General features: G+C 51.4%; 1 protein-coding gene and 1 pseudogene across 3 annotated transcripts; one reads left to right on the top strand and one right to left on the bottom strand.

The window, feature by feature from the left end:
- Positions 1-1,428: 1,428 nt before the first annotated feature.
- On the bottom strand, positions 1,429-11,700 carry TSPO (translocator protein). 2 transcript variants are annotated; one of them, XM_080939223.1, is made up of 4 exons: positions 11,635-11,700; positions 3,460-3,670; positions 2,692-2,830; positions 1,429-1,845 (listed from the first exon to the last, which is right to left on the bottom strand). In XM_080939223.1, exons 2-4 carry the CDS (start codon positions 3,639-3,641, stop codon positions 1,657-1,659), a joined length of 510 nt encoding a protein of 169 aa, XP_080795349.1. In that variant the 5' UTR covers positions 3,642-3,670; positions 11,635-11,700; the 3' UTR covers positions 1,429-1,656. The 2 variants fall into 2 exon arrangements, with proteins under 2 accessions (XP_080795349.1, XP_080795350.1); XM_080939224.1 differs by having other exon boundaries at positions 11,631-11,665.
- On the top strand, positions 7,711-8,168 carry LOC308438371 (large ribosomal subunit protein uL23-like; annotated as a pseudogene). Its single transcript has one exon. The product of its transcript is annotated as a large ribosomal subunit protein uL23-like (transcript).
- Positions 11,701-12,457: the final 757 nt, after the last annotated feature.

Below are 12,457 nucleotides of genomic sequence, written 5' to 3' on the forward strand. Positions count from 1 at the left end.
CCTGGTCTTTTTTTCTCTTTGGGGCCCTAAAGGCACAGGCCTGGGTTGGCATGACAGATGTATTACCCCGTGGCTACAGGCAGACCCAACATGTGTGCTTTGAGAAATGAGAGGAAAAAGTCACATCTCTGAGCTCCCTAAGCCAGTTGGCTTCCTAGTGAGAGTCCCAATTCCAAGCTAGAAAAGAGCTCTAACTGGTCCTGTCTATACCACCAACCCAGGGGCGAATTAGGGTCACAGATTCTGAGGCTTGGCCCCACCTGGTAGCCTTAAGAAATAGCATTTTCTGTGTTACCTACTTGTTCTGGAATGGGAATGAGAGGCCAGAAGTCATGGAGTGGTTAAGAGGCTCTGGAACCTGACAGAGGACCATCAAGATGGCTCAGTGAGTAAAAATGTCTGCTGCCAAGCCTGAAGACCTCCCTGGGAACTACAGGGAGAGAACCAACTCCAACCTGGTTGTCCTCTGACTTCCATGTGTGTAGACATGTGAGTGGACATTCACGTGCACACACAAGTACAATGAAAAGGTTTCTAAAGAAGTGGTGTACTTCACGTGCTCCAGGTAGCCCGGCATCAGGTTTGGCCATCAGCTAGTTGTAGAGACAGTGGTGATATCAGACAAATCCTCCTGGTATTCATCCACACCCTGATCACTTTCTTCGTTTAAGGGGTCATCAAAGCCCAAGGTTGGCATTGCAGTTCGCTGGGGAGCCTGAGCAGCCACAGCAGTGCTGCTGAAGAAGGAAGTAGGAGAGCTCAGCAGACCCTTGCTAGCCTCCAGGGAGATGCCAGCGGCTGACCACAAGCTGCAGTGTTACACAGCTCCCTCTAATCCTAAATCAACATGGCTCCCATGCTGACAGTTGGCTGGGAACATCAATGTAAAAGTTTGAGGCCTGTGCTATGGGAATGAACACAAACCAGAGTCCTGTCTAAACCAGTAGGAAAAGTGCCTTTCTCACTAAAGGCTACAGAAAGCTATTCTAAGCTGGTGACAGCATGTAAGAAGTTGCCTCTAGTGGCAAACAAGGGACGCACATTTGTAGGTGGCAAATGAGCCCCATTTCAGCAGAGCACTGGGGAATTGCTGGAGCTCTGTGGCATGCGTGCCTGGCCATGGTAAAGCACTGCCCATCAAAGTGTCCAGCATGGGTGTCTGTGATGCCTGATGGGTTATTTCTGCTCTATAGGGACCATATATACCCATGAAGCATATGGAAGCAGGCTGAGGCAGTACCCAGGTGAAAGGGTACTGGGACTCAACACCCTCTTCCTGACAGTTGGGTTACCCTAGGTGGAGAACCTAGGTGGTACAGCCTAGACAGGCCCAGCCTTAGCAGCAGAGCTGTCCTGCATAGCCACTGTCTGTCTGTCTTCCAGGCCAGATGTCCCACTAAGTACAGAGTCTATTACACATGAAGCTAGACTTTATTTAGCTTTAAAAGTCCCATGCTCCTAGGGCATGCCTGGAACAGTGCATAAAGGCAGGTACAACTGTCCCTGCATGGGACTTGGCGCTGACCACTTTGACCTACCTGGTGGCTTCCTGGGTTAAGACCAGGTAGACCAGCAGGCCCAATGGTCATGAAAACATGATGGCCACCACCCATGGTGCCTGGCTGGCAGGGCTATATTCCTGATGGCTGAGTGCCCTCACTCTGCGAGCCGGGAGCCCCCTCGCCGGCCAGAGTTATCACGCCATACATAGTAGTTGAGCATGGTAGCAAAGGCCAGCCAGGCCAGGTAAGGATACAGCAAGCGGGCAGCCGGTGGGCTCACTCTGTGCCAAGCCAAGGTAGTGGCGGTCGCTACCCCACTGAGAAGCAGGAGGTCCGCCAGGGCCTGCAAAGAGAGATGGGAAGGCTAAGCCCTTGCCAAATCTAGAAACCCTACTGAACCTTAGGGTATGATGCCTGCCTCCGTTCTCAGCTTCAGTTTCCTCGTTTGCAAATCCCTGCCTGAGTATGCCATGTGTGGACTAAGTATGACAGCCCCCAGAGGACATATCCAAGAGGTGGGCAGCAGCTGAAAAGCCTCTGACCTGAAGATAACAACTTGGTAAAGTGCTGACCCACGAGGCCAATGTAGAGGCCAGACCACTACTGCTATGGTGCACACACTGGTTCACCAAAGTTTTCTTTTTTCATAAACAGGTCTCATTGTGTAGTCTTAGCTGACTTTGGACCAGCTTTATAGACCAGGCTATTAGACTTACAGCAATCCTCCTGCCCCTTCTGGCACTACAGGCTAGGCATGCATCATTAGGTCTAAAGAGAAACATTTTTAAGGAGGGGTTTGGTCCTTGTGTCAGAACACACAGCATCAGAGGCAACGCTGGTGTTTCACACCATTGCTTCCATACCCAAGATGGCAGCCCCACCCACTTCAACTTGGACCTCCAGACTTTCTTCATGGTGGGAAGATGTACTGAGATGGCATTAGTACACAAGTCACTGTCACCTAGGCTGGCCTGGCTCTCTGCTGGACTCAACTGATTGTCCTACTTCAGCCTCCCAAGAGCTGGGACTACAGGGACCCCACTGCACCAGACTTTTGGAACTCCTAAAGCGGCTGCAGGCCACAGACCACCCCCCCCCCCACTGACCCCATCTGGGATGTGATGTCACCTACTCTGCTCTCCCAGGGCAATTTCCAATGACCCAAGAGTCAAGATACAGCCATACTTACCCAGCCCATCTGCCGGGCACCAAAAAAGATGGGGGGCCACGCCCAGTTCAGAGCCAACTGACCAGTGTAGAGACCCAAGGGAACCATAGCCTCCTCTGTGAAGCCTCCCAGCTCTTTCCAGACGATGTAGGAGCCATACCTGAAACAAACAACCGATCAGGACATCACAGGGCAAAGGCAAGAGCATCACCCTCCTCTGAAACCACACGGCGGTGGCTCAGGTATGCCCTGATACTGACTGCTGTATGATCTCAAAGAAACCACCTGCCCTCTCTGGGCCTTTGTTTCTTAGAAGATTGCTACAGTGATGTGAGTTGAGAACCTGAGTCAGTGTGTGGTTACAGAAGGAAAGGATGTGAGGGGACAAGCTAGTGGCAGCTAGGTCATTGCTGGCTGTTGGGGCCATGAGGCAACAGCCGCGGAGGGCTCCTGGGAGTTGGACCACACCAGAGCCTGGTGCTGTATGGTACAACCAGGAGATTGTGGCGGCCTCATGTTTGCCTTGGCCCATGTTGCTGTAGTCCACACTGACCTTTATACATGGGACGGCCTCGGTAGTTTGAACTCAGGCCGGGTTCCCAGAGGCAAGCAAGAAAAAGTTCAGTCTTGCAATGAATGCACAGGTTGGCAGCCTCAACACCCTCTCTCTCAGTGGGAAATGATGCTGCTCTGCCTGTGTGAGCCTCCCTCTGCAAAGGCCCTTAATGCCGGACTGATTGTAGGGGGAGAGCAGAGCACTGCATGGTGACACCTAGACCTACTACCTACCCCATGGCCGAATACAGCGTGCCCCAGATGGGAGCCAGTGTCCAGCGAGGCGGATGCCAAGAGGGTTTCTGCAAACTAGCATACCAGCGGAGGCCCTCACCACGCACAAAGTAAGATCCCATGAAGCCCCCCAGGCTGGGTGCCAGAGTGAGGCCCACGGCGGGCACCCAGGATTGAGGCATATCGACTGCCACTGCTGTTCTGGAAAGATCTGAAAGAGAACACAGGGTGATATGAGGGCAGTTCTAAAAAACCTTGGGGCAGGGGGGGTCAACCCATCATCACCTTCAGCACCTCTGGGGGCCTGTCCCCCGGGATCAACCAGCTCACCTACTCCTGGTGGGTGAGGAAGGAAAGCAGAGTCCCCATTCCACCCACACTTGTACCCCTGCTCAGAGGTGACACTGGGGTTCCAGCACCCCTACTTCTCCCTACTCCTACTTCAAGCATCTTTTCTCTCACCTCACCCTCGGTCTGAGGTCTCCTGGTGTGACCTCCACTCCCTGCCTGTCTGTTAGGAAGGCTCTCAGTTCAGAATTAAGGCCAAGTGTCACTTGGGGATGTTGGGAGATCTGTTCCTGGTGTCTAAGTGCTCTGGCCTATCATTCATTCATTCATTCCCTTGGTGATCATTCATTCCCTTGGTGATTGCAGCTGGCAAAGTGTGGCTCCCTCAGAACCTCTTTCCACATTCCCCTAAAAGAAGTCTCTTTGACCCTGTTTCCCTCTGTGCACAATATTGCCTCTGCCTACTTTAGTGTCCCTAGGGGGCAGCATAGAGTATCATGATCCTCAGAGAATCATGCACCAGAGAAGGAAGACAGCCTGCCCAAAGTTGCCCAGCACTCTAGGCCAGGCTCTCCCCTGATCACAAAGTCACACATACACACACACACACACACACACACACACACACACACACACACACACGGACACTCAGGAAAACGATCAAGACTGGATCCCAGCCCACTTTCAGTGTCTTACAGCTGGCCTCAGGCCCTTTGCAGCCTGTCTCTGGGCTGAAGTCTAGACCTGTGCGTTTGAGAATGGGGAACCCAGGTGGGGAAGTCTGGAGCCAGCTCTGCCTCTGCTTGCTGTAGGAGTACGAAGCCAGTCAATACCTGACTGGGACTCAGTTTCTCCATTAAAAAATAAAAACAGGGCTGGAGAGATGGCTCAGCGGTTAAAAGCATTGACTGCTCTTCCAAAGGTCCTGAGTTCAATTCTCAGCAACCACATGGTGGCTCACCACTGTCTGTAATGAGACCTAATGACCTCTTCTGGTGTGTCTAAAGACAGCTACAGTGCTATTCATTCATGTACATTAAATAAATAAATATTTTTTTTAAGTTCCCACTAACACACACACACTGTTAGTAACTGAAGAATCAGATGTCTGCTTGCATTGGATGAGAAGCCACATGGGGAAGTCGCTCAGTATGGTAAAGCATTTGCTATGGAGAGTGTAAAAAGTCTAGTTTGGATCCCAAAAAATCCATAGGAATGCTGGGCAGGTGATAGGATGATCTACCTGTCCCTGGAGCACTGTGGGGACAGAGACAGGATCCTCAGAGCAAGCCAGTTAAACTAGTGAGAACTGGCAAATTCTGGGTTCAACAAGAGACTCTACATCACTCAGTAAAGGGGACATCTACTGAGGAGGACACATGATGGAGCCAGTACACACCTGTACGCAGACATGTGCATCACACACACACTCACAGGAGAAGGAATGAAACAACCTCTGACATACAATTTTCTGGGCTGGAGCTGCAGCTCAGAGATGGGTAGACAGAGAGCTTCATTAACAAGAGGCTGAATTCATTGTGAGGAAAACAACCCCACTGCCTGTAGTGGTTTGAATGAGTCTGTCCTCCATAGGCTCAGTGATTTGAATATTTGGTTCGTGATTGGTGGTGCTGTTTGGCTTAGGAGGTGTGGCCTCCATCCCTACATCCCTAGGGGCGGGCTTTGAAAGCCAAAAGCCCCGCCTCCTTCCGTTTGATTTCCGGTTCATGCTTGCCTTTGAGGACGTGAGCTCTCAGCTTCCTGCTCCTTGCAGTGTGTCTGCTCGATGTCATATCTGTCCGCTGCCATGCCTGCCCACCATGATAGACTCATATCCCTCGGAAACTCTTCCTTCTATAACTTACCTTGGTTCTGGTGTTTTATCAAAATAACAGAAAAGTAGCTAATACTGTGCCCAAGAACAGGGGAGGCTCACACACTCCCTCCAAGCTTCAGAAGAGTTGTTTCTTTGTTTATAAAGTGTTTGGCATGCCAGGCAAGTGTTCTGAGCTCTACCTTTACCCTGGAAGAGAACCTTTTTCTTACTTATTATTATTATTGTTGTTATTATTGGTCCTGAGAACGCTGAACCTAAGCCTCATGCATACCAGATAAGCGTTCTATCACTGAGTTACTTTGAGACAAGATCTTGATAAGTGTCCTAATTAGATTTTGTTGTTGTTGTTAAGTTGATGCCTCCATCAGAAGACTGGCTGTGTGTAGGCAAGTCTGTGGGGCCTTCGTCTGATCCATGATTGATATGGGAGAACCTAATCCATTGTGAGTGGTACCACTCCTTGGGAGGTGTAGGTCCTGGGTTGTATAAGAAAGAAGGCTGAGCAAGGGGACAAACCAGTGAGCAGCACCCCTCCATGGCCTCTGCATCAGCTCCTGCCTCCAGATTCCTGCCCTGACCTCCCTCAGTGATGGACAGTGATCTGTAAGCCCCACAAGTTGCTTTGATCAGAGAACTTTAACACAGCAATGCACAGTGGGCTAGAATAGTTAAGTATCTAGTCTGGCTTTAAACTCACTCTGTAGCCCAGACCACACCTTGAACTTTAGAACTTCCTGTGTAAGGCATCCAGTCATGGCTTAGAGGACATGTTTAATGAGTTGAAAACTGTTTTCAGCATGAACTTTTTGGGAGAGCAGGAGTGGAGACAAAGTTTCTCCGTGTGGCCCTGGCTATCCTGGAACTCACTCTGTAGACCAGGATGACCTCAACACTCAGATCCACCTGCCTCTGCCTCCTGAGTGCTGGGATTAAAGTTAAGTGCCGCCACCACCCAGCTGTTTTCAATAACCTTACGGCAGACCAAAACATTTACTTCTCAGGGAGGGGGTTGGCAGCATTTTTCTGTATCTTTACTGAGTCACAGGACTTATTCCCCCTCCCCTTAAGAAAGCTGGGGTACAGGAAATATCTACCCAGGACTGGCTGCTCACTTAGCTCAGCCTAGTATCACTTCAAACAAGCCTGGGCTACTTCAGAAGCTGCTAATCTCTGCAATGGGGACTAATTCTGTCTTTCTAATTAATGCCACAGCAGTGTGGTATCCTGAGAGCCGGAGAGGGCCATTTATTAACATATATATGTCAGCACGGTCAGAAAGAGCAGGAGACCCCACATCACACTGTGGGAAGCTGAGGCTCAGAGGCAGAGTGGAGAGCTGCAGAGGGAGGCACTGAGCACCCCGCATATGTTCAGTCTTCTCTCTCTCAGAAGAGTCCCTTCGGCAGATGACACAGCAGACATGAACATCACAGTCCCCTTGGGCGCACTTGGCGATCTTCTTGCCGAAGCTCGAGCCTGGGCCTGAACCCAGGAGGAACCTCAAGAGGAGCCTTCTGCACAAAGACTGACAGTGCTCAGTGCCCCTGGAAAGCATCGGCTCACAAAGGTGAAGAAAGATGGAGGAGGGGTCTGTGTGGGAAGGTGGCAAGTTCTAGAGGTCAAACCTGAAGCTGAATCGGGGAGAGAGTACCTGAGTATCTGAAAAGCAGAATGGGAGGGGGCTACCTGGGAGTATGAGAAGCTGAATGGGGGGGAGTACCTGGGAGTATGAGAAGTTGAATGGGGGGAGTACCTGGGAGTATGAGAAGCTGAATGGGGGGGGGAGTACCTGGGAGTATGAGAAGTTGAATGGGGGGAGTACCTGGGAGTATGAGAAGCTGAATGGGGGGGAGTACCTGGGAGTATGAGAAGTTGAATGGGGGGAGTACCTGGGAGTATGAGAAGCTGAATGGGGGGGGAGTACCTGGGAGTATGAGAAGCTGAATGGGGGAGAGTACCTGGGAGTATGAGAAGCTGAATGGGGGGGGGGAGTACCTGGGAGTATGAGAAGCTGAATGGGGGGAGTACCTGGGAGTATGAGAAGCTGAATGGGGGGGAGTGCCTGGGAATATAAGAAGATGAATGGGAGGAATATCTGGGGGTATAAAAAGCCGAATGGGCTTTTCGCCAAGATGGTGCCAAAAGCGAAGAAGGAAGCTCCTGCCGCTCCCAAAGCCGAAGCCAAAGCAAAGGCCTTGAAAGCTAAGAAGGCAGTGCTGAAAGGTGTCCACAGTCACAAAAAGAAGATCAGAACATCACCCATCTTTCAGCAGCCCAAGACTCTGCAGCTCCCGAGGCAGCCAAAATATCCTCAAAAGAGTGCACCCAGGAGAAACAAGCTGGACCACTATGCTATCACCAAATTCCCACTGACCACTGAGTCAGCCATGAAAAAAATAGAGGACAACACGCTTGTGTTCACTGTGGAGGTCAAGGCACCAGATCAAACAGGCCGTGAAGAAACTATGACACTGATGTGGCCAAAGTCAATACCCTGATAAGACCTGATGGAGAGAAGACGTATGTTCGCTTGGCTCCTGATTATGATGCTCTAGATGTTGCCAACAAGATTGGGATCCTCTAAACTGAGTCCAGATGGCTAATTCTGAATATACAACTTTTTTTTTTTTCACAAAAAAAAAAAAAAAAAAAAAAAAAAAAAAGCTGGATGGTGGGGAGTACCTGGGAATATGAGAAGCTGAATGTGGGGAGTAGCTGGGGGTATGAGAAGCTAAATGTGGGGAGTACCTGGGAATATGAGAAGCTGAATGTGGGGAGTACCTGGGGGAATGAGAAGCTGAATTGGGGAGTACCTCTAGTTTCTGAGAAGGAGGTAGATGGAGCCTGTGGGACATTTGTTCTGCATTTGTGCATTTGCCAAAGTTTAGACAAAAACTGCACCGTCCCTCCCTCCCAACACCATAGCACAGCTTGTAATCCCTCAGCATCTGGAGTGGAGGCAGGAGGATTGGGAAGTCTATACCAGCATGGAATACACAGAGGGCCTTAGGCGGTAAGGGAAGGAATCAGTGTCCCCACTTAAGGTCACAGTGCTCCTCCAGTTGCCAAATCCCCTTCCCAGTGTCACTCCTGCTCCAAGGCCTGGGGACACCTGGGGTTTTCCGTTGCTTTTGTTGTTGTTTGTTTTGTGGAGCCCAAGCTAGTTTGGAAGTCACTCTATAGCCCAGGTTAAGCCTTGAATGAATAACCATCCTCCCAGCTCCTGAGGGCTCAAATTTCATGCCTGCACTGCTACGGCCTGGTTTATGCTGTTGCTGCTTTTCCTCTCCCTCTCCCCTCCCTCTCTAGGATTTATTTATTTATTCATTTATTTATTTAATGTGTGTAAGTACACTGTATCTGTCTTCAGACAGACCAGAAGAGGGACTGGGGAACCAGTTTCCATTACAGATGGTTGTGAGCCACCATGTGGTTATTGGGGATTGAACTCAGGACCCCTGGAAGAGCAGTCAATTAACTGCTGAACCAATTCTCCAGACCCCCTCTCCTCTCTCAATACGGCCACAAAGATATTCATCACGTAGCCCAGACTAACCTCAAACAGTTAGTCGTCATCCTACCTCAGCCTCCCAAGCACTTAGATTACCAGGCAAGCAACACCACTCCGAACTGAGGTGAAGTTCCCCAAATGTAAACCAACCATCTGAAATCACACAATGATATTGCTGTCTCCCCAGCCACCAACACCATGTTCCAAACATGTCCATGGAACACAAAGAAACCAGCGCCTGCTGGGCACTCGCTTCTCCCTCCAGCCCAGGCCTACCCTTCCCCACAACTGGCAAGTCTCTTAGGTCCCTCAGCAGCTGCCTTCTCTGAACGTCCTCTAGCAGGTCAGAGCCTGTGTAGCTGGCTTCCTTCCTGAGAACCCTGTCTTAAAGGTATGCCAGCCTTATGCCCCACAGTAGTACCTTTTCCCTCTTGCCATGGCTCTGAAGGAGAAAGGGCTCTCATCACTGCAATTGTGTGTGTGTGTGTTCCTACTCCCACACTCTAGCTGCCTCACAAAGGTGAGACTCTTTATGCTCTGCTGTATTAAGGGGATCAAAGGGAGAACCCCCCATTTCCATCCAAAGCCACAAAGGGAACAGTCACTGCACTGCTCGAAACTGAAGGAGAAAGTTGGGTCAGGGACCTTCCAGGGGCCTCTTGGAGACTGCCCAGTTCCTGAGTCACCCACATGGAGGGGTGGTAGACAGGCAGGGGTGGGGCCCACAAAGCTGAGTCACCCCCGGCTAGCCTGAGCTGGGCAGATCAGCTCAGGGTGGAGTCCCAGGATAGTATAGAGGACAGGGCAGGGATACTCAGAGGGGAAAAAAAACCTCCCGTTCACCCTTTATTTCAGTCTCTTCTAGAACTGTTACTATCTTGCTTAGGGTGCCTGGGGTGTTCCAGGAAGGAGGGACAGGACACCAAGACCTCCCTGGAAAACTCCACACGGGGTAGTGACTATCAGTGCGGGGACCACTCAGCTGCTTCCCCTTGGGGAGGAGATGGCTACCTCTCCACTTTTAGAGAGCACCTTAGACAGATGGGCTAGGACAAGACAGAGCAGGGTATGGTGGTAGACCTTTTCCACTTTCACCACCTCAGGACCTCAGGGGAAGGAGCCAAGCCTTACTCAAAGGCGCTCGCAGGGCCCTTTCCCTTGATCTGCCAAAGCTTCATGTATTCCTCACAGTGGCCACAGGGCAAGAGTCAGCCACCTCTCTTTGATCCACAGTCCCCAAAGGGGGGTTAATGGTAGTGTCACTTTCCAGGTGGAAAAAAAAAAAAAAACTTGAAGATGGAGAGACTGTAGAACGTTCCAGATCAATCTTTCTAACACCCACAATGACACAGGGTCACTTTTGAATAACTCTGTCACCTCCCCTTCGGATGGATACAGTACCCTGGTCCAGGATCAGGTCCACAGGCTGCCACTACTCTCTTTCTCGGTGTCTGATGGGTCTCGGGCCAGCAGCATCACCCCCTACATACTTAGCACCATCACTCCATAGAGCTTCGGGGAGGGGGGGATCCACCTCATAGTAGGACAGCCAGAAAGGGTGCCTGAGCCCTCCCTCGCCTAGGCTGCAGCCTCTGTATTCCTCGCTCCTGGCTAGGCAACCTTCTGCTACTCAGCGTCTGAGTCTGTGAAGCTAGGACAGAGCACGAGCCTGGGGTACCTGTTGCTCTGAGACTCTGACCCAGAAACAGAAGGGAGCCAGCCATGCCTTCCTTCCACTGCGTGAAGCTCCTCCCTATCCTCCGGCTTTCCTTCCAGCGAGCCGCTTCTGTCCCGAGGAATTTTAGGACTTTTTGTTGTTAACGAACTTGCAAGTCCTCCTTACACCTTTTGCCAGCCGCTCTGATTCTCAAAGTAATCACAGTGCCAGCAATTGGTCGGTTAAAACCGGCAGGAACTGGTCGTCATGAGGGATGTGTGGGGTGTTGGGGGAAATGGCGTTGCAGAGTGGCGACTCTTTCAAACAAAACTGGCTTTCGGGCACCGCTTGCACAACCCCTAACAAGAGGAACACAGTCAGAAGAAGCCGAAAGCCGGTCGGAGAAAAGCTTATAAAGGAAGCCTGCTGTCGGCTGGGCTCACCCTTCAGGTACCCGCTTTCAGGAGGTTCTGGAGGCTGGTGGGTCTCAGCCCCGCCACGACCAGGCACCCGAGTGCACACATCACTACGTAGGAGAGGCGTCTATACACCACACTTGCAGGAGAAGCAGGCTTTGGTCTCAGACAGCTGGGGCTCAAGTCCTGGATCCTATACTTTGCCTTTGCCCAGTTACAGTTTCCCACGGATCCCATCACTCCCCGCAAAGGAAACAGGATTCCCAGCAGCCAGAGGCTCCCTCTTCTCTCCGCCCAGCAACCTCCAGCAGCAGCAGCCAACCCACTGCTTCACCAAGTTACAGGACCTTGGCCGCTGTCCCCAGAGGCCAAGCACCCTCAGCAGTGCATTCTCAGGAGCAGTCCCACCCGCTTGGTCCTGGCCTCAGTTTCCCTTTTAGCTCCCTGCTGTCAGGGTCTCACCTACCCACAGCCCCGCTCACGCAGTCGCCGGCTGCTCAGCTCCGTGAAGGACTCTGTGCGCAGAGGTTGGTAGCCGCTGACCCCGCCTCGCCCCGCCCCGCCCTATGCCCTGGCCTCCCAGGCACCCTGGCTTCCAAGGCCCGCTCTCAGCTAGGCACCCCTCTTTCTTTTCTCTCCCCATGGTGGGCCTAGACACAGAAGGGAGAGATCTCTGCTCTAGGCATCACAGACAGGCCACTGTTCTGCAGACAACGAATGCCACCGTGGTGGCACGGGCTTGCAGAGGCTGAGGTAGGAGGATGACAGTGAACTGAGCTGTGTTTTATTCCCCCACCCCGACTGTGCCTGGCTGAATTCTACCTATCATCTTATTCCGTATTTTGGGTTTTTTGTTTGTTTGTTTTGTTTTGTTTTGTTTTGTTTTTGTCTTAATGAGGGACTTGGGCTATTGTTCCTTGAGGTGCTTTCTTTGCACACCAAGGCCCCTGAGTTTCAATTTCTCGCACTACCCCCAACACAAAACAGAACAAAAAAACGAAAACAAACAAAACTAACCACTTTTCTGCTGCTTGTGGTAGTAAGGCCCTGGGCACTACGCCTGGCCACACCCGCTTGCTGGCAGCCCTCAACCGCTCTTCCTGTGAGTCATTTAGAGTAGGCTGGCTGGCTAAGGAGCCTCTTTCAACCTTCTGGGCCCTAGGATTATAACTGTGCGCCACTACACCCAGGGTTTTACACAGGTTCTGGAGATGAAACTCCGATCCTGGTGGCTGCAAGGAAAGCACGTGACCCACTAAGGCATTTTCCCAGTCTCAGGCTTCCGTTCT

Source organism: Micromys minutus (assembly GCF_963924665.1).
Source record: "Micromys minutus genome assembly, chromosome: 27".
Classification (NCBI taxonomy): Eukaryota; Metazoa; Chordata; class Mammalia; order Rodentia; family Muridae; genus Micromys; species Micromys minutus.

Excerpts from the sequence above, each read along its gene's own strand:
- TSPO (XM_080939223.1), bottom strand. The coding sequence starts at position 3,641 with ATGCCTCAATCCTGGGTGCCCGCCGTGGGCCTCACTCTGGCACCCAGC. Across the intron at positions 2,831-3,459 it reads ACGCTGTATTCGGCCATGGG|GTATGGCTCCTACATCGTCT; the intron begins GTAGGTAGTAGG and ends TGTTTGTTTCAG. Across the intron at positions 1,846-2,691 it reads GTGCCCGGCAGATGGGCTGG|GCCCTGGCGGACCTCCTGCT; the intron begins GTAAGTATGGCT and ends CTCTCTTTGCAG.